Below are 26,320 nucleotides of genomic sequence, written 5' to 3'. Positions count from 1 at the left end.
ATTTCTGAATGGGCTGACGCTGCGATTTAGAGGATTTGAAGCACGTGATTTGTTGAACGTGTACTACGTGCTGTAAGCATTCGTTCAATGTCATTATCTCATTTTTGACATAGATGGCGTTTAGCGGCTTTTGCATCTGAACTCTTCATTTGTTCAGAAAGAGGTGATGGATGAAAGAGGTGATGAATAGATTCAGTAGAATCAATGATTCACAATAATTTTAAAGATATATTTTTGCCCTTTTTGGCTTTAATTGATTGGACAGTTTGAAGTGAGACAGGACACATTTGGAAAAAGAAGGGAACACAGTTAATTCCCCGGTGTTAAATTTAGGAAGCGCTCTGTGTTCATATAGGAACCAAAGTGACACAGAAGCAGTGTTAGAGTTAACTTAAATGATTGATTGAGTGATGATTGTTTGATTATTAAAGACACCTGATGATAATAAGCAGAATCACTAAAGGAAAGCCGAACACGGAAAGAAAAAAACACAGAAACAAAGGAAAGCCAAAACAACAACTGACTTCCAGTCACAGCCTTAGAAGAAATCAACTGAAAAGACATTAAATCTCTCTTATTACTAACCTTTATTTCTGTCATTCATCTACAGTTCTTTTTGAGAAACCATTATGGTGATCAGTGTTTCATTTAGTTGGCAATTGACTTGGTTTTTTATGTGTGTGTCTTTCTAACAGTTTAGGGTAAGTTTACACGACAACAATATGGTTAAAACTGAGAAGATTTTCCTTTGAGTTTTCCACGTACAGACGACACAGTTGTCAAAATGATCCCCATTCATACGACGCTGTAAAAATGACTAAAAACGCTGTATTCTGCTGGTAGGCCATTAGATGGAGATGAAACACTATAGACTGAACATGTAATGAGCATGTGCATGACGTCATCGTTTTTGTTGTTTTCAAACGTGTGTGTTCTCAGACCACCGTTGTCGAGTAAATGAACAGCCAAAATGCATAAAAAGTTTTCCATTTTTAGTTGAAAATGGTGTCATGTACGTAAACAGCCCCTAATACATAATTGGTTGCAAAGGAAGCCATAAACAAAGATGATCAGATGACATTTTAATCATCCTAAAGAAAAATGAATGATTAATCTCATAACTGACCAAAAGTAGCTATTTGATATTTACAAAATTTTACCAGCATTATTTTGCTGGCACAGATCAGACTTTCTGAACTTTGATTTTTAAATGCATTGTGGGAGGTTTTTTTTTTTTTTTTTTTTTTTTTTTTTTTTTTTAGGTACACACATGTTAAGAGTTAAGAGTTTTGGTGGCTCCCAGCATGCATTGCTGTATGAAGCATGTCACCATTGTTGAGATTCATATGTTGATTTTGTATGTCTGCATGCCTGAATGATGCACCGTTTCTTTAAAAAAAATTACCTTTTTCAAATGAACTGTATTTTTATTTATTTAGAAATGGTGCATTATTCAGACATCAAGAATCAGCATATGAATCTCAACAATGGTGAGATGTCTCATACCGCAATGCATCCTGGTATAAAACTCACGACTTCCGGCATGAAGTATGTCAGCATTGTTGAAATTCATGTGCTGATTCTGTATGTCTGTTTTAAAAAAAAATCCCACAATGTATTTAAAAATCAAAATTCTGAATGTCTGATCTGTGCCAACTAAATATTGTTAGTGGAAATATACTAATAGTAAATAACTACTTTTGACCAGTTATGAGATTAGTCAATTATTTTTCATTATGATGATTAAAACTCTATCATCTGATTGTCTTTGTTAATGGTTTCCTTGGAAACAAATTATGTGTTCTGGTAAACACTGAAAAGAAAAAACACAAACTAACCTGAAAAGTCAAGAGTCAAACTGCCCAACTTAAGAAACACTGATCACCATAACGGTGACTAAACATTTTCAATAAAACATCAACATCTAAGCCTTTGTTAATTTTTAAAAAATAACTGTAGACGAATGACAGAAATAAAGTCAGTCTGGTTTGTAGTAAGAGAGATTTAATGTTTTTTCAGTTGTTTTCTTCTAAGGTTGTGGCTTAAAGCCACTTAAAGTCAGTTGTTTTTTCTTGTGTTCCTCTTTCCTTCAGTGATTCTGCTTGTTATCAACAGGTGTCCTTAATAATCGAACAATCATCATCACCCAATCAATAACTTAAGTACATAATTAACTCTAACACTGCTTCTGTGTTACTTTTAACACCCTGCTGGAGGTTCCTATATGAACACCGAGTGGTGTTAATTTAACACCGGGGAACTGTGAACACAGACATCATGACTAAAGAGCCTGAAGGGAACTTATTTATTTAAGAACATACGTAAGTGCAGTTTCACTTCCTGATGCAACGATTCTTATCTGACTGGATTATGAAATAATAGATGGTTAAAAAGATCATGTCAGTAAAATGAATATATTTAATAATTGAAAATCTGCTTGATAAAAGTTAATTGATAAAAAAGAAAAGTTTGTCCCCTGTATTATGTCCTAGCTATATTTTGTCCCAGAACAATCACATACTTTTTGTGCTATATATTTAGTAATATACTATATGGTATATTTGGTATTCAAAGTTGGGCAATGTAATACATTATATATTACTAGTTATTGTTATTTGAAAGTAATTAGCTACATTACAATATTACTGTCTCTGAATTGTAATGCATTAGCTACACTACTTTTGAGTTACTTTCACCAAAATAACCACAGAAGTATGATGGCATAAATTGCTAAAATGTAGTTTATTGCTGCTCATTATACATCCAGTGGAGGATCATGTGGTAATAGAAGGAATGTGTTGAAAAATGACACAAATAATGTGTAACACTCTAATTTACACGTTACACATGTCAATATTAAAGGTGCCCTTGAATGAAAAATTGAATTTACCTCGGCATAGTTAAATAACAAGAGTTCAGTACATGGAAATGACATACAGTGAGTATCAAACTCCATTGTTTCCTCCTTCTTATATAAATCTCATTTGTTTAAAAGACCTCTGAAGAACAGACGAATCTCAACATAACACTGACTGTTACGTAACAGTCTGGATCATTAATATGTACGCCCCCAATATTTGCATATGCCAGCCCATGTTCCCAACATTATGAAAGGCATTAGACAAGGGCAGCCAGTATTAATGTCTGGATGAGCACAGCCGAATCATCAGACTAGGTAAGCAAGCAAGAACAATAGCGAAAAATGGCAGATGGAGCAATAATAACTGACATGATCCATGATAACATGATATTTTTAGTGATATTTGTGAATTGTCTTTCTAAATGTTTCGTTAGCATGTTGCTAATGTACTGTTAAATGTGGATAAAGTTACCATCGTTTCTTACTGTATTCACGGAGACAAGAGCCGTCACTATTTTCATTTTTAAACACTTGCAGTCTGTATAATTCATAAACACAACTTCATTCTTTATAAATCTCTCCAACAGTGTAGCATTAGCCGTTAGCCATGGAGCACAGCCTCAAATTCATTCAGAATCAAATGTAAACAATATAACATTATACAATACTCACATAATCCGACGCATGCATGCCGCATGCATGACGAACACTTTGTAAAGATCCATTTGAGGGTTATATTAGCTGTGTAAATTTTGTTTAGGCACTGTTTAAGGCAAGCGTGAGCTCCGTGGGCAGAGAGCATGAGATTTAAAGGGGCCGCACAGCATAAATCGGCTCATATTTAATGATGCCCCAAAATAGGCAGTTAAAAAAAAATAATAAAAAAAAATCTATGGGGTATTTTGAGCTGAAACTTCACAGACACATTCAGGGGACACCTTAGACTTATATTACATCTTGTAAAAAAACGTTCGATGGCCCCTTTAACTAAAAATGTGTAGACAAAAAAATAACCTTTTACACATTTCTATGTGTATTTTAAAAATTAACACGACTTGGAATTTACTCAAAGCATTTAACTCAATATGAGTACAAACCCGATTCCAAAAAAGTTGGGACACTGTACAAATTGTGAATAAAAACTGAATGATGTGGAAGTTTCAAATTTCAATATTTTATTCAGAATACAACATAGATGACATATCAAATGTTTAAACTGAGAAAATGTATCATTTTAAGGGAAAAATAAGTTGATTTTAAATTTCATGGCATCAACACATCTCAAAAAAAGTTGGGACAAGGCCATGTTTACCACTGTGTGGCATCCCCTCTTCTTTTTATAACAGTCTGCAAACGTCTGGGGACTGAGGAGACAAGTTGCTCAAGTTTAGGAATAGGAATGTTGTCCCATTCTTGTCTAATACAGGCTTCTAGTTGCTCAACTGTCTTAGGTCTTCTTTGTCACATCTTCCTCTTTATGATGGCCTAATGTTTTCTATGGGTGAAAGATCTGGACTGCAGGCTGGCCATTTCAGTACCCGGATCCTTCTTCTACGCAGCCATGATGTTGTAATTGATGCAGTATGTGGTCTTGCATTTTCATGTTGGAAAATGCAAGGTCTTCCCTGAAAGAGACGACGTCTGGATGGGAGCATATGTTGTTCTAGAACTTGGATATACCTTTCAGCATTGATGGTGCCTTTCCAGATGTGTAAGCTGCCCATGCCACACGCACTCATGCGACCCCATACCATCAGAGATGCAGGCTTCTGAACTGAGCGCTGATAACAACTTGGGTTGTCCTTGTCCTCTTTAGTCCGGATGACATGGCGTCCCAGTTTTCCAAAAAGAACTTCAAATTTTGATTAGTCTGGCCACAGAACAGTTTTCCACTTTGCCACAGTCCATTTTAAATGAGCCTTGGCCCAGAGAAAACGCCTGCGCTTCTGGATCATGTTTAGATATGGCTTCTTTTTTGACCTATAGAGTTTTAGCCGGCAACGGCGAATGGCACAGTGGATTGTGTTCACCGACAATATTTTCTGGAAGTATTCCTGAGCCCATGTTGTGATTTCCATTACAGTAGCATTCCTGTATGTGATGCAGTGCCGTCTAAGGGCCCGAAGATCATGGGGCATCCAGTTTGGTTTTCCGGCCTTGACTCTTATGCACAGAGATTGTTCCAGATTCTCTGAATCTTTGGATGATATTATGCACTGTAGATGATGATAACTTCAATCTCTTTGCAATTTTTCTCTGAGAAACTCCTTTCTGATATTGCTCCACTATTTTTCGCCGCAGCATTGGGCATCATGTTGCCAATTGACCTAATAAGTTGCAAATTGGTCCTCCAGCTGTTCCTTATATGTACATTTAACTTTTCCGGCCTCTTATTGCTACCTGTCCCAACTTTTTTGGAATGTGTAGCTCTCATGAAATCCAAAATGAGCCAATATTTGGCATGACATTTCAAAATGTCTCACTTTCAACATTTGATATGTTATCTATATTCTATTGTGAATAAAATATAAGTTTATGAGATTTGTAAATTATTGCATTCCTTTTTATTCACAATTTGTACAGTGTCCAACATTTTTGGAATCGGGTTTGTAGACTGATACTGTATGCTTAACACACTTCATGTGTAACGTGTCTGTTATTTAAATTAGCTAACTGAACTGAACCAATAGCAACTAGGGACTTTGAATCACGGCAAAGACTGCTAGCAAGATTCTTAAGCTGTACTTAATCATATTTTTACTTATATTTACAAAAAACAATATTTTCTGCTGCTGTTATGCCTGCTGGTTTAAAAACGATAAAGTTTTGCGGGCAAAAAACGTCCATTATCAGTAGTGTAGCTGAAGCACGGCTAAACCAATCAGCTTTATGTTGGTCAATGCGGTGAATTTGTGTGGAAAACCTGTTTCAAAATCGACATCTTTTTTTCCACTTTCACACAAAATTACGGATAATGAAGATACCTTTAGCAATTAATGGATTTTGCACGCAAACTTTCGCCAAGCAATGGTAACGTTAAATGTGACCGCTCCTTTAGATTGTCTACTCCTGATTGTCTTAAAGTCCCCGTGAACCGGAAGTTGCAAACGTCTTTTCTCCAATGTTGTGACGTATTTCCGAGTGAAACGGAATATTGAATAGAGAGTTTTATTTTAGCGCTCCTCCTCTCCATCTCTCACTCATAGCAGACTAACGGTTGGAGGGGAATGGTTTACGTGTTTTCAACCCAAGCCGTCAAACTGATGTCATCAGAGAAGGGACGCCATTCCAGACCGGAAGTAACTTTTCAGATTTTGATTAAAGATTACTGTGACAAACAATTTTTTTCTGTGTAATAACTTGCATGGATTAATTGTTCACCACAAGACTAGTAATATGCACTAACAAAGTAAATAGGGTCAATTCTGATTTCATGATTGGCAATATGTGATAAGTGCTTTGGAGCCACTAGTGCGGTGCAGGCTAGGTAACTTTAGCATACAATATATATAAATATGCTAACTTTGTAAGTGACTTTTGCATTATGTCTACAGTAAATGAACTAATCAGAAAATGGACCATTTTCTATGTTCAGTGAGTCTCACCAGATTGAATTTACTCAGGAAAGCATTGCAGTAAATTTCACTAATCATTAATTCAAATCAAGTAAGTTATTCTAAACAACTGTAGTTTTTATTTTTGAAATGAAGCTCTAGCGCAAGTTCTGCCGGGAAGACTCAAATGTTACGTCACTTATTAATTCAGATCTAACCAATCATTATCTAACACTTGGAGTATGGAAGATTGGTACTTACACTTGTCTGAGTTCGCAGATGCTGACGCAAATTTTCACCTCCATCCTCCCCACCACCACCAGGATGGTCCCTGTCCATACTCCCCGGGGGTTGGCTACGCCCCTGCCTTCAGCTTCAGGCAGGAAACGCAAAGTCTGCAATCCTCAGGACGTGAGCTACAGACGGGGCCTACGCCAAAGATCATTAACCTTATATATTCTGCTTGCTGTTTGGTAATAAATATCAGTGTTATGTTATCTTGCCTCCCGAGTCTTTCTGGTAGAACTATTTTTAATATTTTATTAGGTTCAAGAGTCCCATCTGACCAGGAAGATGCCTAATATGATTTCAGCATATCAGTACACAGGTGGGTTAACTACTGACAGAAAGAAAAATCTTTACATGGTGACTTCTTGCATGTGTCTTACTGTGTATTTGTCTCAAACAGCTATCCCTTCACTGCAGACAAGCTGAAATGAGCTAAATCCTTGATCGCAGTCTTTATGTCCATGAATCATTTGGAGAGAAATAAAGCGATGTAAGTATTAAAATCTAATCTGGCATAATTTAGTTTACAGTTCAACTGAAATCTGTGAATATGCTGACAAAAGGTTGTTACTTACAAATATATATTCTAAAATATAGTATATTGGAGATTAAAAGACATTGATAATAATCAATGTTTCTTGAGCAGCAAATTCTTGAATGATTTCTGAAGGATCATGTGACACTGAAGACTGGAGTAACGATGCTGAAAATTCAGCTTTGCTATCACAGGAATAAATTACATTATATTCACATAGAAAATTTCATAATATTACTGTTTTTGCTGTATTTTCTGTATCAAATTAAAACATTGGTGAGCAAAAGAGACTACTTTTAAAAACATTAAAATGCTTAGTATTTTACTAAATTTTGGCTGCCAATGTACATCAATCCAACAATGTTTGGAAATAAGTAAAACTATTTTCAAGGTTATGTGTCATGTTGCCTAATGAGATTGAAAAGAACTGTTATGTCCTTTGTTGGACATATCCTTTTGACTGCTTAAAATTGTATTGTTATATTCTGCATTGAATTTAATTATTGATATTTTATTGTAATACATTTTCACAATAAGAAAAACAACCAATGACTTTACGATTCGTTTAGGATTTTAGATACCTCTTTTAACACAATGTGTGTATCCAAGGATAGCACAGTGTTACACATCTTTTACACGTTTACACATCTTTGTGTTAACCTTTCAGACACATTTACTGTGTTAAAATCATTAACAAATTGAACGTGTAGAAATCAACATAACAAACGTTGTCCCTAAACTCACCCGTATGTGTACGAATTTAACAGTTTGAGTCAGTTTTAACACATCCTTTCTAAGAGTGTGTGTAGACCAGTGATCCTCCAGGGGGGCTTGGAGATAACATTTTTGAGATAGCTTAAAATTAATTTAAATATATTAATATAATTCATTAATTGTATTATTAAAATAAAATATTAACAAACACCACCTCTCTGTGCATTTTGCGATTGTTTCAGAGCAGCCCACGCCGTTTCTCATCGCACTTTGTGAAATACAGACTGAACAGCAGCTCAGAAATTAGTGGCATACAGGAGTCGTCCATTATATATGCGCAAGTCCGTTATTATTGATGCGCAAACGAACCGTGTATGTGCGCTCGCGGCTCACTGATATTGCCTGTGAGCAGTGCATTTTCTGTTGCATTTTCTTGCCCGTGCTCTCGTCCAGCGCTTTCTCTCTCTTCTCCGACTCTGAAGCTCTTTTTGTAGACGTATGACAGAAATAATGTCAAACTGTTTATAATTGAATTGACAGAATTTAATCGATTTGATTAGCAGTTGGGGTATGTTTCTCTGACATCAGATTGCTTGTTATTTGTAGAAATGAATAAAAATGGGAACGAAAAAAAAGTTGTCTCAATCATTAATTTAGAACAAAAAATTGCAAAAGGGGCCACACACTCTAATAAAGACTTTTCTGTCACATGGACTGAAATATTTGAAATAAACATTTCAATTGAAATAAAATAATAATTTATTTGGTTGAACTAAGAAAATTAGCCAGATGAAAACTTAATTTCTTTACTTTTATAACACACACTGTCTGATTAACTGAAATTCTTCAGTTAATCATAATCTGTCATAGCATAGACATTTCTGAAAGATATGCAATATGTTATGTAATACCATAGGAATATGGGTGGGGGAAAAACAAGTTTCTGCAGCAGGGTTGTATGCCAGTCATAATTGGACTGACAATGACTAAATGTTACGGTACACAGGAGGCAGACACAGATGTAACAGGTATAGGTAGTTTTATTGACCACAGTAGAGCAGGAGATAACAGACAGGTGAGTTAACTGGATGCAGATGATATTGGACTGGTAGTATGAGGAATAGTTACTGTCCTTTCCGTTGCAGGTAGAGACACGTTGGAGCTTGGAGATCGCTGGAGTGACTTGGAGCTGGTTGGAACACACCCACACAGCAGACGAGGCACACAGAGGGAAGGAGACAGGTGAGTATATGAAGAGGAATCCTTGAGGTAAGCATAACAGGAAGTATATACGAACGAGACCGGACATAGAGTGCTGTGTGAGTGTGTGCTTTATAGTGCTGTTGATGAGCGGGGTGATGAGGTGCAGGTGGCGGTGATCAGTACTCTGGAGATAGCGTGCGTTGTGATTGGGTGATGTTGGAACCTGACGTGTCTGTGACACTAAATTACTAATGCACTAATAATTGTGTTGTCATTCATGGATTGAAAGGGACACAGTGCGTCAGTTCCGAAATTTGTTATACAGGTGGGTAGTATTTATCTGTAGAGATAAAAGCGCCACCACGATGCTGACCCACAGAATCAGCCAGCAATTCTTCTGAATAGACTGGGATTTAGATCCTTTTCTCTAGAGCTTTTGCTTGACAGTTAAATACAGTTAAATTCACCTGCAGAGCTAATATGAAATACTCTAAATTAAAGGTTTAAACCCCTTTTACACAGCAAACATTACAAAATTAAAATTTTCAGAGCTGTTACTGTTCTTCATTGTCACTAAGAGCAACTCTGAGGCCTGAGGAGCATATTGCTTGATTTCAGTTCCCAAGATCATGTCTGTACATTAGAATTCCTTCATAAGAGAACATTTAATTAAAAATTAAAACATTTGATCATGTGATACATGATTAGTGCACTTTCAAATCAAATTTTCCTGATAATTTACTCACCATGTCATCCAAGAAGTTCATGTCCTTCTTTCTTCAGTTGAAAAGAAATTAAGGATTATTCTCCTTATAGTGGACTTCAATGAACTCCAGACGGTTGAAGGTCAAAATCACAGTTTCAGTGCAGCTTCAAAGGGCTTTAAACGATACCAGATGAGGAATAAGGGTCTTATCTAGCAAAACGATTGGTCATTTTCTAAAAAAATAAAATAAAAATTTATATGCTTTATAATTTCTTTTAATTATATGGTTTATAATTCCTTAATTTCTTTTCGACTGAAGAAAGAAGGACATGGACATCTTTGATGACATGGGGGTGAGTAAATTATCAGGAACATTTTATCAATTTTCATAATGGTTAAACAAAATCAGCAAAATCCCCAGTGTTAAATTAACATCGCTCAGTGTTTATAATGGAACCACCAGCAGGGTGGTTAAAGAAAGACTGAAGCAGCGTTAGAGTTCATTAGATAATTAAGTGATGATTGAGATTAAGTGATGATTTTTTGATTATTGAAGACACCTGATGATAACAAGCAGAATCACTGCCTTATGCCAAGTTCACACTGCACGATTTACAAATCAGAGCACTGTTCTTTACATAACTATCTGGGGTAGCATTCATTCACTGCAGTGTGCACACTGCAAGATGGATCGGCAACAGGGAATAGGAAGAATCGCTGACAACAAAGTCTGGTCTGCAAACTACATTTCACAACCAAACACAAATGTTCAGGTGATGCACAAAAGAGGTGATGAAGAGATTCAGCAGAATCAATGAATCACTTCAGACGTAAAGTTCTGATAACAGATATAATTTTGAAGTTATATTTTGGACCTTTCTGGCTTTAACTGATAGGGCAGTTTGAAGCGAGACAGTACACAGTACATAAAGGGAACATCATGACTAAAGAGCCTGAGGGGAACTTATTTATTTAAGAAAATGCATAAGTGCAGTTTCACATCCTGATGCAAAGATTCTCAGAAAACCTTAATATATCTGACTGGATTATGAAATAATAAATGGTTAAATAGATCATGACAGTGCAACACATGCTTTTTGTTTTTGCCGGTTGGGTGTTCCTTATTTTTTAGTTTAAATACTGCTGTTGTCATCCGACTGGAAGACTCTTCTGATCTTCTCTCAGTATTCTTGAGCACCTGAAGAACTTCACAAAAAATAAGGTATTCTGGGTTAATTTTAAAAGATTAAAGTGTCTTATTTTTTAAAAAAATATTTATTTATGTATTTCAAACAGTTTGCTATCTAGCAGAACACACCAATTACACCAGTGTAAAACTGTATTCTGTAACATTTTTAGTGTGTAAAAATATATGTACATATTCCTAGTGGAGTGATCAGGAGATTAGTGAAACACAGTTCTCATTGTCTTTCAGCATCTGTGCATCTGGGATTTGACTGAATCAAGATGCTGCTGATCATTGAAGCTCTTCTTCTCATTTTAGCTGCTCTAGGACAGGTAAGCTTGTATTTTAGTATGAATATTACAGACAAGAATACTGATGATTGATCATTATAATTCATGTTGCTGTAGGATCACAGAGCTGCTGTTGAAGGACAGATATTTCCATTGAATATGGCACTGAAATCAGCTGATGACCAATATAAGGGATGTAGCGAGAACATGACACATCTGTTGAACACAAAATATCTAGAGAGGGAAATCAATTACTCACCTGAATTTAAAAAGGCTTGGCAAGAAGGTGAAGAGAATGCCACAGCACCAGAAACTGAATTAACAAGGAATCATTCTATTGCCATTTATGTGTACACTAACCTTAATTCTAGCGTCTATAGCAAATTTAATATGGCTGTTCATAATGGGAAACAAAAGTACACAGACCAGATATTCAAATGGTATTCACTTCACTTTTTGTTAACAGATGCAATACAGATACTGACTAAAACACAAAAGAAATGCAAGTCAACATATCATGGTACAAATGCTGAATATCATAAGAATGTAAGGGGCAAAGAGGTTCGTTTCGGCTCATTTATATCATCCTCTCTTGATCGTAAAGTGGCACAAGGTTTTGGAAATAAATCTTGTTTTGAAATCAAAACTTGTAATGGTGCTAATGTGATCAAATATTCTAAGTATCCTGAACAGAAAGAGGTACTGATTCCCCCAAATGAGAAGTTTAAAATTACTGCTGTCAAGACAAGACAATACCAGAAAGATCTCTGGTGTGAGACTGTGTACAAGTTGAAAAGCTCTGGAACAAGAAGTGACCTGAACTGTGCAGTGGCTTTCAAGAAATCAACAGGGTTCAAATGCATATGCTCAAAGCGTGTTTGCACAATGTATGTAATATAACTGTAAAGCTGCTTTAAAACAATGTGTATTGTTTAAAGTACTATATTATGGTGAATGTATGCAAGCGTTCAGTATTTCTAAGCATATAGGGCAGAACAAAACTGACAGGATACCAATTGAGGGAACTCCACTGGTGGAGAAATTCACATTAGGCAGAAAATTGGTCAGAAACTGCACTGCTATCAGTTTTTGTATTCCCTGGGATTTCACCCCTTGGTTTTGGCATTTCTAAAGCCTTGCTGTACCGCTTGAACGAATGCATGCTGAGTGGTTTGAATTTACATCTTTACATTGCTTACTTCACTTCCACACTTAATTACCCACACTTTTTTTTTCTTCTTTGACAGAATGTAATTGTGACATAAATGAAGGATTTAAAGACATGTATTGATTTACTTATTCCTTATGTTGTGTGCTGTATTGTCTCCACAAGTAAGTTAGAGATAAGTGAATGACAATGTTGTAAAGAAGTAATTTCCATTGCTTTTGCTGTAATTTAATAACAGATGTTGAATTTGTGCTGGTCAGATGAAGATTATTCAAAGAACTCAAATGCTCATTTTTATTATAACTTGGTCTCCTGAATCGTTCTCCTGTATGCCAGTTATGTCATGGCCAGTTAGTTGGAAAGAGTTAAGGCAGGTTTATGCTGTACAATTTTGGCCACAATCTGACCATCCAAGACAACCTTTGTGAATCCTAAAAGATTCCTCTGATCCTAGGCCAAAATGTGAAGTCATTGTTCACTTGTTCGACATGTTCACCGACATCTGATTAATGACCGTGGTGATTAAAGTTTTGCCTCTGCCAAAATTCAGGCAGTGTCAGAAGTTTTGAGGCTCATATTCATATTTCAACCGTTCATATTTTATTCATTTTTAGCCAATGCATTTTTGGAATAAATGGTCTACCCACTTTTAAATGGTGTTGTGTTGAATACACTTGTTCAAACTCGTCCGAGATCTTTCAACAGATCAACTCAAATTTGGGTGAGATGTTCTTCAGACAATAACAGTCAAAAAGATCTTTGTGATATTGTCAACCGTTCCCATGTGACACAATGAATGAATGACGGTGTAGACTTCATAAAGCAAGTGAGGACAGACATTTGATGTACTGACATGAATAAGTCTAGTGATTTCATTAAAAAAAAAGAAAAAAACATACAAATTGAATTCACCTCACTTTATAGTTAACATAGGGATACAGATTCAGAAGAGAACACAAAACTAATGCTGTTTAATTAATGCTGTTTGGATTTCTAAGACCTGCCACGTTCTATCCGAGCAGCTGAGTCTTTAGCCATTTTCAAAAAACTCCTAAAGACATATCTTTTTCGCCAACACTTGACCCAGTAGCACTTACTTTTTATTTATCTTTCTTTTCTTCAATTTCTACTCTTTTTTTTCCATCTATTTGTGTAATAAAAAAAGTGCTTGCTACGAGCACTTTACTGATTAAACTGTGACTTGACGCAGCACTTACATACTGTTGTACTCATGTTAATTTGATTGCTTCTACTATTCTCATTTGTAAGCGCTTTGGAGAAAAGCATCTGCTAAATGACTAAATGTTAATGTAAGTAATGTTTAGAGATAGCTTGAACAATGTTTGCTGTAGTAGAAATAACAAAGACCATTTTGTTGACTTTACTGAAATACTTAAAAACTTGTCCAAATGTTGTCCCAACATTCCAAATAGAGTCATCTGAACAAACGGTTTTACACTAAGTATACCAGTAAACAGTTTTTTTTTTTTTTTTTTTGTTTTTTTTTTAAATACATGTTTTTTAGTGTACTGTGATGCATCACTTATCTCTCTCTCTCACACACACACACACACACAGAACACATGGACACAGATGGTTTGCAATATACAAAAGGCACCGTTCTCTTCTTAGTTTGAAGAGTCGTTGTCGTCTGGCTGTGGGCAACAGACTTTTCTTATCTTCTCTCGTTGTTGCTCCTGAACTCCTGAAAAATAACAGAAAGGAATCTGACAACAAGAAACAGCAGAATATTCAGGTAAGTTTGCGGTTAAATATCAATATAACAGTTACATCAGTGAATATCAGTGGTTTAAGTGATTATTCAAATGATTCTGTGCACAAATTTAATGTGCACATATTCTTATTGCAGTGATAGATTGTAGTATTTGTGAATGTTTCTGGTTGAATGTTTGTGAATGTTTCTTCACTAGATCTATTAGTTCATCTGAGGGATTTGACTAAATCAAGATGCTGTTGATCATTGAAGCTCTTCTTCTCATTTTAGCTGCTCTAGGACAGGTAAGCTTGTGTTCTGGTATGAATATTACAGACATGAATACTGATGATTGATCATTATGATTCCTGTTGCTGCAGGATCACAGAGCTGCTGTTGAAGGACAGATATTTCCATTGGATTTCGCACCGAATTCAGTTGATGATCAATATGGTTGTACTGTTAAAATGGCAGACCTGGTGAAGACAAAATATCTAGAGAAGGAAATGTCTGCTTCAGCTGAATTTAACAAGACTTGGCAAGAAGGTGAAGAGAAAGCAAAGAAAGCAGAGGATAACTTGCAACAGATTCATTCAGTCGCCATTCATGTTTACACTAACAAAGACTCTAAAGTATACAGTAATTTCACTAGTGCCACTCGTACTGACAAACAAAAATACAAAGAGGGGACATTCAAATGGTATTCACTTCACTTTCTGTTAACAGAAGCGATCCAGATTCTGAAGAAAACACAAAATAGATGCTATGTAACTTATCGTGGTACAAATGTTAAATTTGATGTTCAGAACAAAGAGGTTCGTTTGAGTTCATTTTCATCCTCCTCTCTTGATCGTAAGGTAATACAAGGTTTTGGAAATAAATCTTGTTTTGAAATCTACACCTGTGAAGGTGCTAATTTGACAAAATATTCAAAGTATCCTGATGAGAAAGAGGTGCTGATTCCTCCATATGAGACGTTTAAAGTCACTGATGTCATGAACAGAACAGATCAGCCAGATCTCTGGTGTGAGACAGTGTTTGTGTTGAACAGCACTGGAAAAACAAGTGACCTGAACTGTGCATTGTTTAACAGGGGAAACCATGCTGCTTTCTTTAATGTTTTAATAATTTTGCAATTATTATTTTTTTACCTGCTAACCAGTTAAATGTAAAGGTTTCTCATTGTTACTGAACTTTGAAGTGCTTGTCATGCTTAATTGAATCTCATATTCTGGAGACAATTTGATAAGATTTAGTACACTGTAAAACCGAAGAGTGAAATTAATTAAATTAAATGAGTTTGTTTCACTCAAATAATAATGAAAGTTCATTGTACTTAATAGAAAAAAGTTGCATGAACTCAAAATTTCATTGTAGTAACCTGAACTTAATATGATTGAGTTGAGCTGCAGCAGATTTCTAATTCCCAGCGTGCTTTGCGTCAGACCATATAAATAACTGTTGAAATTAAGTGTTATTTTGTGTGTTTTTGCACAAAATTAACATATGGAGATATAAGTTAATGTTTAATGTTGTGTTATGTTGGGATTCAGGGGGATCTGTTATGTTAGTTTTGTAGGGTTACCACTGTGGTGAAGAGTAGAGCCTGTGGTTAGGTTGAGGATGAGCTGCAAAACATTTAAGACCACATATGTTGTTTGATTACATATATGCAAGTATGTAATGACTCTCTGATAATGTCTCTCTGATAGTTATAATAGCATGTGTTATTTGCTATGTAACATCTAACCAAGATCTGAATGTGATGTTTATGAAAATAACTGTATGTAATTAACATTATGATGAGTTGGGAAAGGGATGCTGGTGACGGGATTTTTAGTGAGAGACACCTGTGCACCACACTGGCCTTGATCCGCTTCCATGGCTCTCAGCCCCGCCCCACTTGTCACAAAAATTTTAAGTTCTACCAACTTTAAAAAATGAGTATTCTGAAATTATTGGGTTTTACAGTGTAGTGATTGGAGAAAATACTTTTCTAAATTAATTGGTTTTCTCAATTTGTTTCAGTTTGTATAACAAAGTATTGTTTATTTATTTATTTATTTATTTTAGGGCTGTCAACATTAATGAGTTAACGTATGCGAGTAAAATACAGAAGCATGTGAAATTGCGTCATAATGTAATTTACGTCACGCAGTTAGATGATCTTGAAGTCCATGCTGATTATATCAGAGATAGCAGAGAGAATTATTAATTCCAGTGTCTGTTTCGCTTTAAGACACAAACTATCTGTCATATTCTGTGATTGTTACTGAAGAGCGCGAGCCCTCCCGCATCGCGCTATTCCTGTCTGAACGGAACGTGTGTATGTTGCTGTTAGGGATGGAACCATTCGGTTCTCCACCCACGGTTCAGCACACGCTTGCACCGCGGTTCATCCCAAATCTGACGACGCATTTATAATAGGGTTTGTTGAAAACAACGTGCAAAACAGACCGATGGATTCGGCTAATGTTTGTTTCAGTCAATGGATGTGCATTCTGGTTTCCCAATATTTACAACTGCGATGATCAAAATAACATGGACAAAACAGTCACTGTAATAAACAGTCATTAATAAGTATTTATGTGACCGAGTTCTGCTGTGCTCGAAATCACTCACAAATCTTATGATAATTTGATAATCTCCATTCAGTTTTCACGCAATATTAGTTGTTTTCATGCCTTTTGCACAACATTGGACCATTTCATGCTTTTCATCTTCAGAAAGATCTTTTTTCCTTCCCATATTGCATGAGAACTGTGACTTGCTTAATAATGTGGAACGACCTCTAAGTAGGGTTTCCATAGACCTGGCAAATTATTTTGTCTGAGATTGATACCAGTTATCTAAAAAGACATGAATAAATAAACAAACAAACATTTTCTTAGAAAAACTAAAATCTGAATATTTATTCTACTGAAATCTTACTGATCTGTCACTTGCATAATAATTTGGAATGTGGTGTAAAACTGTCTCTTTACGACCACAACAAATGGGACACTTCAGACACGCATTCCAACTTCGCCTCTGCACCAGGTGCAAGTCAAACGAGCGTGGAAAAGGTAGGTGACGACGAGGGAGCTTCAGTTAAACAAATAAATTAGTGAACTGCGGTCAGATGAGATGTTGTCAGGATATGTCAGAAAAACTCAGAAATATTTAAATGACTGTCCAATCAGCCATTATACTGTGCTCGCGGCGTGCACTCAAAAATTGCACGTGCAAATGCAGCAGCGCGCTGTATATTACTTTATTATATCTTTAAAGCGCAAAAAAACTATGAGCATGCACCGTCGTTATTCTGTTGTAAATTAAGTCATGAAATTACCAAACATGCGATTAAAGCTGCCTCAAAAGCTGCCCCCAAACCCCCCTAGCAAACTACATTTTCTCACCTCAGTAATTATGAAACCCTGCAAATGACTCTGGTTCTATTCTTTCTTCATGTATTTCTCCAAATGTGCGCACTTTTGGACTAAAAGTGTGTATGTGTATGCACTGTGATCAAAAATAAATGGGAGTAAACGCGATTAAATATAGACGTTTATGTCTCGTTATTCTATTAATAACTACCGATTGATTTTGTATGATTTTGCATTCCAATCAGAAATTCTGAATTATTAGTGTCATTGTAAAAAGTGGTGTAAATATTGAAGCTATCTAATACTTCAAATCTCAAGGTTAAATCAGAAGATTTTTTGTAAAAATATTTCTGTAACAGCTGCCAAAAAATAGTATATAGCTCCACTGTGGTTTTTAATTTATTTTCAATGGAAAAAAAAAACAAAAAAAAAAAAAAAAAAAAAAAACTTTTCAAAACATCACCCCTTCTGGTTTTTTCACAGATCACACCCTGGTCATGTCAATTCCATACTCCCAATTAGAATTCAGTGATTCCCAAAAGTTCAGTGAGTCAGTTAAATTAATTCAAATAGAGTTCACACCATGGGCGAGGCTAGCCCCTTTTTAGGGGTGCTTCAGCACCCTAAAAAGGAGCTCAGCACCCCTAAAACTTGGAGTAAGAAATGTTATTCTAAAATTTTTTTTCGTCTTTTACAAGGTTAAATAATGTCCAAAACATACTCTGTAGTTTGTGGTTTAAAATGTATGTGTTAATGATGAAAATGAAAACATCCCCCTTAGCAAATGATGTCATCCTCTTTTCTTCTACTTCTCCTCTGTACCTGCACCGCTCAGCACGACCGTCATCCAGCGCGAAACACGCAGAGTGATAACCCGTTATGTAGTGTTGTGAATCAACTAAGTTGCTCCAAAGCTGTGTCTCACACTTCTTTCCTTTTACCTAGAGTTGTTACGATTCCGAAAGCATATCGGTGAGTAGCCTACTGGAGTCAGTATAAAAAAAAATATCCCCCCTGGGTGATGCTACTCCTCAAACCACCAACAGAGCATATAAAATACCAAAAATATAAATCTTTTTTTAAAACATCGCCAAGTAAAACGCTGCGTTTATATAGAACTGTCTCTTTACGACCACAACAAACGGGACACTTTTCAGACGCGCGTTCCGACCTCGCCTCAGTGCCAGGCGCAAGTCAAACGAGCGCGGAAAAGGTGCAGGTGACGACGAGGGAGCTTCAGTTGAACAACAGTGAATTGCGGTCAGATGAGATGTTGTCAAGCTATGTCGGTAAAACTCAGAAAAATGAACACGACTGTCCAATCAGCCGTTATACTGTGCAAGCGGCGCGCACTCAAGAATTGCATGCGCAAATGCGCCGGCGCGTGCTGCATAATTACTTTATTATAGCTTAAATAAAGCGCAAAAGAAACTGCAATGACCGTCGTTGTTCTGTTGTAAGTTAAGTCATGAAATTACCAAACATGCGATTAAAGCTGCCTCAAAACTGTGCAGGCATGTATTTGTTGACATGGTTTTAAAGCTATTGTTATCCAATTTGTTGGCCTTAAAACGTCTTAAAATGCACATATGTACACCAGGGAAATCTAAATTTTCTCGGGGGACCATGCCCCCGAACCCCCCTAGCATAATACATTTTCTGACCTCGGGAATTAAAACCCGGCTTATTCTATCTAATGAAATCTGAGGTAAACGTGCATTTCTCCAAATGTGCGCACTTTTGGACTAAAAGTTTTGTGTGTATGCACTGTGATCAAAAATAAATGGGACCAAACACGATTGAATTTGTGTCTCGTTATTCAATTAATAACTAGGCTAAAAAAAAAAAAAAAAAAAAAAAAAAAAATCTGGATTTTGGAGTTAGTTGAATCAATGTTAAAATGATAAAGTTATTTTTCAATAGACATATTTTTTGTTTTTGTGTGAAAAGAGGGTGGGTGGTGGCAGTGGGGCTCATTAGGTGCTCAGCACCCCTAAAGCTCTGACCCTAGAATCGCCCCTGGTTCACACACTGTAAAACCCAACAAGTTAAGCTAACTCATTTCATTTGACCGATTACCTCAATTCAATTAAGTTAAAACCAACTTGTTTACACTTGTACCAATTACCTCAGTTCAATTAATTTGAGGTCCTGACTTGCTGTGGTCATTTATTGCCACTTTAATTATTAATATGACCTCATCTATTAAGGCAGTAGCACCTTCTGATAAGGACGTTTTCACTACAGTAGCGGTAAGATTGCCAAATGACCAAAGAAATATTCTCAGCAAGATGGTGTAAAAGCGTTCAAAAGCATTCAACGGCAGAAATAAGTGCAGTTAGAATAGCGGAATATGACGTGCTCACTACCGAAGCTAAATGGGCTCGAGCGGATGGGAGACCTTTTTTGAAAATACTTGATTGTTATTGGAAGATGCTTTTGTGAGGCCATTAGGTGCTCAACTCCCAGACTTGTATGACTCCTAAAGTCAGAGTTAGAGCCTTAATTAATTTCCTACTCTACCTTTAACAATCTTTTTTTTTTTTTTTTTTTTTTTTTTTTTAAATTATTAGTGTTATTTAATACAGCACCTTAGAAGCTACATGACATTTAAATGGTTCTCAGAATCCAAAATAAGTATAATTTGCCCTGACAACCAGATAACCCCAATGTTTGTCTTCACTCCCTACTAAACAGAACTTATACAGACAGCTGATGGTGTGGATGCAGCATCACAAAATGTTTTCAGCTATAATTAAAAAATGCTTTATGTAAAATAAATCACCTTTTACTGTAATGAAGGGAACTGGTCGATGGAATTGGAGATCCAAAGGCAGAGGTCAAACACCAGCAAACAGATACAGGAGTGCTGAAGTTAATAATTGGCTAAAAGCAAAGAAAGCAAACACTTCCTAAGTAAATTAATACACATCAAGTTACTTTAATGTCAATTCTAGTTAACATACTCTAGAATATTTATGAATCTTACTTAAGATTAGTAAGACTACTTTATTAATTCCATTAAACTATATTGTGTTCTGTAAACATCTTAAATGCTATTAGTCACAACATGGTTTTAATCTGCCGTTTTAAGCTATGGAGACTTAAAAAAAAAAAAGTGCAGTTGGTTTCCACATTTTCTTCATGTAAAGTGAAAGAGGAATAGTATGTTGTACTGACCAAAGCTTTGTTAGTATAGTTCACTTACAGAAGAGTTCTAGTAACTAAAAAAGATCTAGAGAGAGTACTAATTTATTTTTTATTTTAAATTAATCAGTGCTTTTTAAATGCTTTCTTTTGTCTACTTCGTCACGCATCTTGTAGTGCAGGGGTTTTCAAACGTTTGGATGCCAGAATATTATGATGTCTTGATCAGCCTACTAATCTTTGCAGATTAGTATATCACTGTTTTAAAATCACAACTTTTTTTTTTTTTTTTTTTTTGCTCAAATTTGCTCAATGCTCAAATGAAATTTAAGACCATTAATATCTCAGTACCAATCAACCTTTATGGGGATTAACAAACCATTTTTCTCTGCAGAAATCTTTAGTCTTTGCTAAAGGTGACATTTGACCACAATAAACAGAGCAATGAGTTTGAGTTATAAACATAACGCAAATTAATAGATTTAGCTTTATTTTTGCTTCCTGTTTTTCAACCAGCTGTAACATATCCTCATAAAGGAGGATACAGGAAATTTTTGTGATGTTAGTATCATTTTGCTGTTGATTAACAGTAATTCGTAAGAAAATGACCCAGCATGCATTAATTTCACTGTAAAAATCTGACTACCATAATTTATTGTAAAATAATACTTTTAATCCTGTAAATTCCTGTCTTTTTTTTTGTTTGTTTTTTTGACAATGTACTCTAAATAAGTAGCAGTGTCTGGGATAGACTTTGAGTACCACCTCAACTTAAAAAGATTTAAAATGATATAACAGTGTTTTTCTGTAAAACGTTGAATGAAATTTTCTGTAAACGTTTTTGCACATTTTTAAAATTAGGACATTTTACTTTAATTTTACAGATTTTGTTTGTTAGATGTTGCTGCCAATCATTTAACTGTTTTATATTTTTTAAGTGTGAGCAATGGTGCAAACTGTCCCTTTGCACCTGGTGGTGATTTCACAAATTATTATGAACATTATTTTTGTAATTTTACATAAATTTGTATGCAATTTAAGAAAACAGAAAATACTGTATAAAGAACAAGTATTTTTTGTATATAAAAAATAGCATTACTGTACTTTGTCATTAATTCAGAAAAATCTAAAACAACAGCTGAATTGTTTATAATTTTACAGAGTTTAGAGTACAATTTAAAATAAAAGTAAATGACTGTAAAACTCTGTTTCCAAAGCTCCTCTGAAAGGTTCACTAGTGCCTTCTTGATGGCCTTTTATCCTGCCAACACTACCAATGTTTTTGGGGCCAAAGTGCACAGTGAAAACAGACCTATATTGTTTTGAGAGCTGAAAGACAAACATTTTATATGATTATCACAGATAAATTGGTGAGAAAGCAAATGCATTTGAAAATGCAAGTGAAATGTGATCAACAGAGATGATGATTACAGAAAATCAAGATTTGGAAAATCATGCTTTTTATGTATCATTACCCAACATTTGTTGACTTGACTTTGAACTGACACTTAAAATCTGTTATACCTTAGTTTAATTGTTCATTCTTACCAGAGCAGTTAATCAGTACCACATGTAACATTTTTGTTTACAGAACTGTCTCGGGACAACACGATTAAACTTAGTCTTATGTGACAGTGCTGAAATAATGCGCTCAATGAACACATGAAAAAACGCAATTAAAGCAATTCAATTGCTATAATAAATAGACATTTCATGTTTAAAAACAAAACAAAACAAACAAACAAAAAAAAAAGATTTAGTTTCTGAACATCTTGAAACACCAACAAATGACTGAAAAATGATCAATAAAAAAGAAAGAGTCAATGACTGGCAGAAGCTTCTGCCAAACAAAAATTAAAATTAAGGTAAATCTTAATTCATATCCTAATTTTCCTTAAATTTCCTTAAACAGATACTTTACAGGTATTTCCAGGATTATGATTGTGAAACATTCTCTGTACAATGTAAATCTCTATCATTGCATCAGTAACTACACAGTTATTGCCTTTAAATAAATCATCATGCAGCATAACACTGATGTTTTCTGGCCAATCCTGGACTGAAGCACTGGATCTACTCTTCAGCACAATGGTGACCCACAAAACAGATGACAGAACATTACCCAACAGAACATTAAACACTAACAGATCTCTCTAGATCTTTTAGATAATGTTATCTTTTAGGGGCGTATTCTGGTAACAAAAATAAAACTAGCTACTGAAAACATTACAAGAAAATAACATAATGCTCTTAGAACATTCTTAGAATAATACAATTTCTAGCTGGGGTGACCTCACATTGTGGCCATAGTATGAGCACACAGTGAGTGCGCTGTGAGGTTCCACTTTCAGATCATTGTGACACAAATTGTTGACAGGAATCTCTAATTTTTCATGCCCCCATTTTTCATGCAATCCTGTAGACTCTGGATGAGATCAGTGAGTCAGTTTACTATGAGATGATTGCATCATCCCCAACTTTATCTTATCAGAAGTTGTGATTTTTGCAATAACAAATGTGTTTTACACACACACTTACAGCAGCCTCAGAGAAACTGGTTTAAAAAGTAAAGGGCCAAGAGTCCAATTGGAGCAAACACTGACCTCCATAACGGTGACTTCAAACTTTATTATTTTCAACTTTAACATCTAAACCTCTGTTAAATGAAAGAAGTTTTGTATGAAAAAATAAAGTCAAACTGGATTGTAATAAGTGAAGATGCTGAGATCTGGAGAGATCTGTTAGTGTTTTGACACTCTTTTCACACTTTTTTTTACAGTAAAGGTGTTTGATCACAATAATTCAGGAAATACCTGTAAAATAACAGTGTTTTCAGCTTATTTAAATAAGGAGATCTGACTTTAATTTTATGGTTTTTGTTTAGCATTTGACCATTGTATCAACTGTTTTGCTATACAATTACACTATACAATAGTTTATTTAAAAAGTAATGCTTGTGCACTCATCAGCACAGCGATAGTCTCTTTCCTAAATACTTTAGTACATGCAGGTGTGCCTGTGCTATTGTTAATTAGCTAAATACAAAACATCTATAATGTAAATAATTATGAAAGTTTGTTATATATGTCTATGTGTATGTATACTGCATGAATAATATATGTTCAATATATTTATACACATGCAGTACCATATCTTATCACATGTGCATGTTGTGAAATGTATGACTGAATATACAGTTACATACATTATGATATAAAAGTAGTGACACATCAATATATGAAAGTATCAATTCCTTATGCATTTTTTTATTATATTGTAATATATTTACACATACTAATTATATTAATAATATATTATCATTAAATCATTTAATATATTGATCATACACATATTAGGAAATATATTTTCTTTGCATAAGGGAAAGTGTGTAAAAAAATGTAGGACACATTATATAAACCAGTTCTTTTTAAACAGTTCAACCCGGTTTAGCACGTATATTCTGAGTCATAACACAAATTCAATGCACGTGGCTCTGTTATTATTTAAACTCTTCTGCAGTTGCCCCAGAAATTCAGGTCAGTGTTCAAAGTGCATTGCAGAAGATTAATTGATACAATTTCAAGAAAACAGCAATATTTGAAATTATAATTAGGGTTAGCTTAATTGTTTTTTTTTTTTTTTTTTTAATTAGCTTACCTGTGACAGTTATGCAATTTTTCCTCATTTGGCACTGATCACAGATGTCTTTGTTTTTGAGCAAAGGTTACTCTGTTCTTGTTACCCTGATCTTATGGCCCCTCCTTTACTTAACGAATACATAACAGCAAGACTGAAACACACATCAAACCTAAGCAAGTGACTGATCTGTGCATGTGAACTTCATATCTCTCTGACTATGGCTTTATATTATGTGTTACTCTCACTTGGCTCCAGCACAGGTACAATACTTGCCCTGCTGCTGTTTTTGGTTATTGTTTTGTTCTCCATCAGCTTCAGATCTCAGGATGAGGGAAAATATCCTCCAGGACCCAAACCACTGCCACTGCTGGGGAACCTACACATGCTTGACCTCAAGAAAACCTACTTGAGCCTGTGGGAGGTGAGCAAGAATGTTTAAATCAGATTATTTGACCCAATGTATTCTACATTTACATTTAATTGTTTAGCAGATGCTTTTATCCAATGTGACTTACAAATGATGAGAACAATAGAACCAATCAAAGGAACAATAGTGTAACAATATGCAAGTGCTGTGACTAGTCTCAGTTTGTCTAGCACAGTACACGTAGCACAGTACATGTAGAAAGTTTTTTTTTAATCAATAAAGACGTTTCTTGAAAACGTCTAAAGACATCCGACCAGCAGGGAGCAGTCAGTGTGAAGGTCAATGAAAGTGATGTTATGCCTCTTAATTTAAGGAAGGCACCACAAGGCACTGTTCACTTGAGGAACACAAGCATCTGGAGGGCACATAGGTATGAAGTAGTGAGTTTAGGTATAGGGATGCAGAGCCAGTGGTTGTTCTGTAGGCAAACATCACTGTCTTGAATTTTATGCGAGCAGGCAATTGGCAACCAGTGCAAACTGATGAAGAAAGGTGTAATGTGCACTCTCTTCAAAGACCACTCTTGCTGCAGCATTCACTACAAAATCCCTGGTGTTAAATTAACACTGCTCAGTGTTCATATACACTGAAGCAGTGTTAGACTTAATTAGATAAATAAGTGATTAATTGAGTGATGATTGAGCATTATTGAAGACACCTGATGATAATGAGTAGAATCACTAAAGAAAAGAAAAACACAAGAACTACAACTGATTTTCACAACTTTAAACTGCAAATAAAAGACATTAAATCTTTCAAGAACACAGCAGAGGATGATTAAACAACTCCACAAACAGCATTACCAGCTTCACTTATTACAAACCAGTTTGCCTTTGTTTCTTTAATGCGTGCACAAAAGTTGTTGTTGGGCCAAGTTTAAACCAGTAACCAGGCATCACAACTGGCAATGGGGCATGTCTGACTTTGACATGTATATATTGCCATTATTATGTAATTATTATTGCTGGTCTTCAATGATAATGTCAAGTTACTCTAATGCATTTGCACCAAAAAACGATAAGGATTTATGCTGATATTGTCCAAAACCACACTTTGCCAGTGGTGTTTCCAAACTTTTGGAGGGCAGTGTAGGTGTGTAAGATAAGGGCGACAAAATGTGCAGGACAGGTTTGGGAAATACTGATTTAGATGTTGATGATTTATTAAAAATAGTAGTTTGGTTTGCCACCATTATGGTGATCAGTGTTTGCTTTAGTTGGGCAGTTTGACTTGATTTTGTGACATTAGTTGTTCTCTGGCTCAGATTGTTTGATATGTAGCAAGACTGTATTGGTAGTGAAAAGTTCAAATCTGTTAATGAATAGTAACCAGCTTTGGCCAGAGATGAGACTTGTGAATCAGTCCACTTTATGATAATGAAAATGATATCATTGTCATTAAAAACCAACAACACCTGCTTATCTTTGTTTACAGCTTCCTTTCCAACAAACTTTGTGTTTTGATAAACACGCTGTTAAAGACCACAAACTGACATTCAAAAAAAAGAAAGAAAACACTGATCAC

General features: G+C 35.3%; 3 protein-coding genes and 2 long non-coding RNA genes across 5 annotated transcripts in view; 4 read left to right on the top strand and 1 right to left on the bottom strand.

Annotated features, from left to right (window-relative positions):
* The first annotated feature begins 6,187 nt into the window (after positions 1-6,187).
* LOC125261517 lies at positions 6,188-9,159 on the top strand. The gene is made up of 4 exons (XR_007183356.1): positions 6,188-6,887; positions 6,961-7,021; positions 7,103-7,192; positions 9,097-9,159. It is a non-coding gene; the product is annotated as an uncharacterized LOC125261517 (long non-coding RNA).
* A 1,711-nt stretch (positions 9,160-10,870) lies between these two features.
* LOC125261433 (ecto-ADP-ribosyltransferase 5-like) lies at positions 10,871-13,158 on the top strand. Its single transcript, XM_048180020.1, has 3 exons — positions 10,871-11,082; positions 11,296-11,378; positions 11,454-13,158. Exons 2-3 carry the CDS (start codon positions 11,328-11,330, stop codon positions 12,234-12,236), a joined length of 834 nt encoding a protein of 277 aa, XP_048035977.1. The 5' UTR covers positions 10,871-11,082; positions 11,296-11,327; the 3' UTR covers positions 12,237-13,158.
* Positions 13,159-14,081: 923 nt separating this feature from the next.
* LOC125261574 lies at positions 14,082-24,489 on the bottom strand. Its single transcript, XR_007183374.1, has 3 exons — positions 24,388-24,489; positions 20,369-20,469; positions 14,082-14,209 (listed from the first exon to the last, which is right to left on the bottom strand). It is a non-coding gene; the product is annotated as an uncharacterized LOC125261574 (long non-coding RNA).
* LOC125261192 (ecto-ADP-ribosyltransferase 4-like) lies at positions 14,123-15,491 on the top strand. Its single transcript, XM_048179835.1, has 3 exons — positions 14,123-14,260; positions 14,436-14,523; positions 14,599-15,491. The coding sequence occupies exons 2-3, from the start codon at positions 14,473-14,475 to the stop codon at positions 15,382-15,384; spliced, it is 837 nt and encodes a 278-aa protein (XP_048035792.1). The 5' UTR covers positions 14,123-14,260; positions 14,436-14,472; the 3' UTR covers positions 15,385-15,491.
* Positions 24,490-24,510: 21 nt separating the features above from the next.
* Positions 24,511-26,320, top strand: part of LOC125260733 (cytochrome P450 2K6-like) — a 15,219-nt gene continuing 13,409 nt past the window's right edge. Inside the window, exon 1 of the mRNA XM_048179269.1 lies at positions 24,511-24,790. Within this exon, the coding sequence (XP_048035226.1) occupies positions 24,587-24,790 (204 nt within the window). The 5' untranslated portion in view covers positions 24,511-24,586. The remainder of the gene's footprint in view (positions 24,791-26,320) is intronic.

This window comes from Megalobrama amblycephala, linkage group LG1 (genome assembly GCF_018812025.1).
Source record: "Megalobrama amblycephala isolate DHTTF-2021 linkage group LG1, ASM1881202v1, whole genome shotgun sequence".
NCBI lineage: Eukaryota > Metazoa > Chordata > Actinopteri > Cypriniformes > Xenocyprididae > Megalobrama > Megalobrama amblycephala.
The sequence above is the reverse complement of the archived record's forward strand: the minus strand, read 5'-3'. Positions and strand labels throughout refer to the sequence as shown.

Bases quoted from the DNA above. Each gene is read 5' to 3' on its own strand.
- LOC125261433 (XM_048180020.1), top strand. From the start codon at position 11,328: ATGCTGCTGATCATTGAAGCTCTTCTTCTCATTTTAGCTGCTCTAGGA. The intron at 11,379-11,453 runs GTAAGCTTGTAT...ATGTTGCTGTAG, and splicing joins TTTTAGCTGCTCTAGGACAG to GATCACAGAGCTGCTGTTGA.
- LOC125261192 (XM_048179835.1), top strand. From the start codon at position 14,473: ATGCTGTTGATCATTGAAGCTCTTCTTCTCATTTTAGCTGCTCTAGGA. The intron at 14,524-14,598 runs GTAAGCTTGTGT...CTGTTGCTGCAG, and splicing joins TTTTAGCTGCTCTAGGACAG to GATCACAGAGCTGCTGTTGA.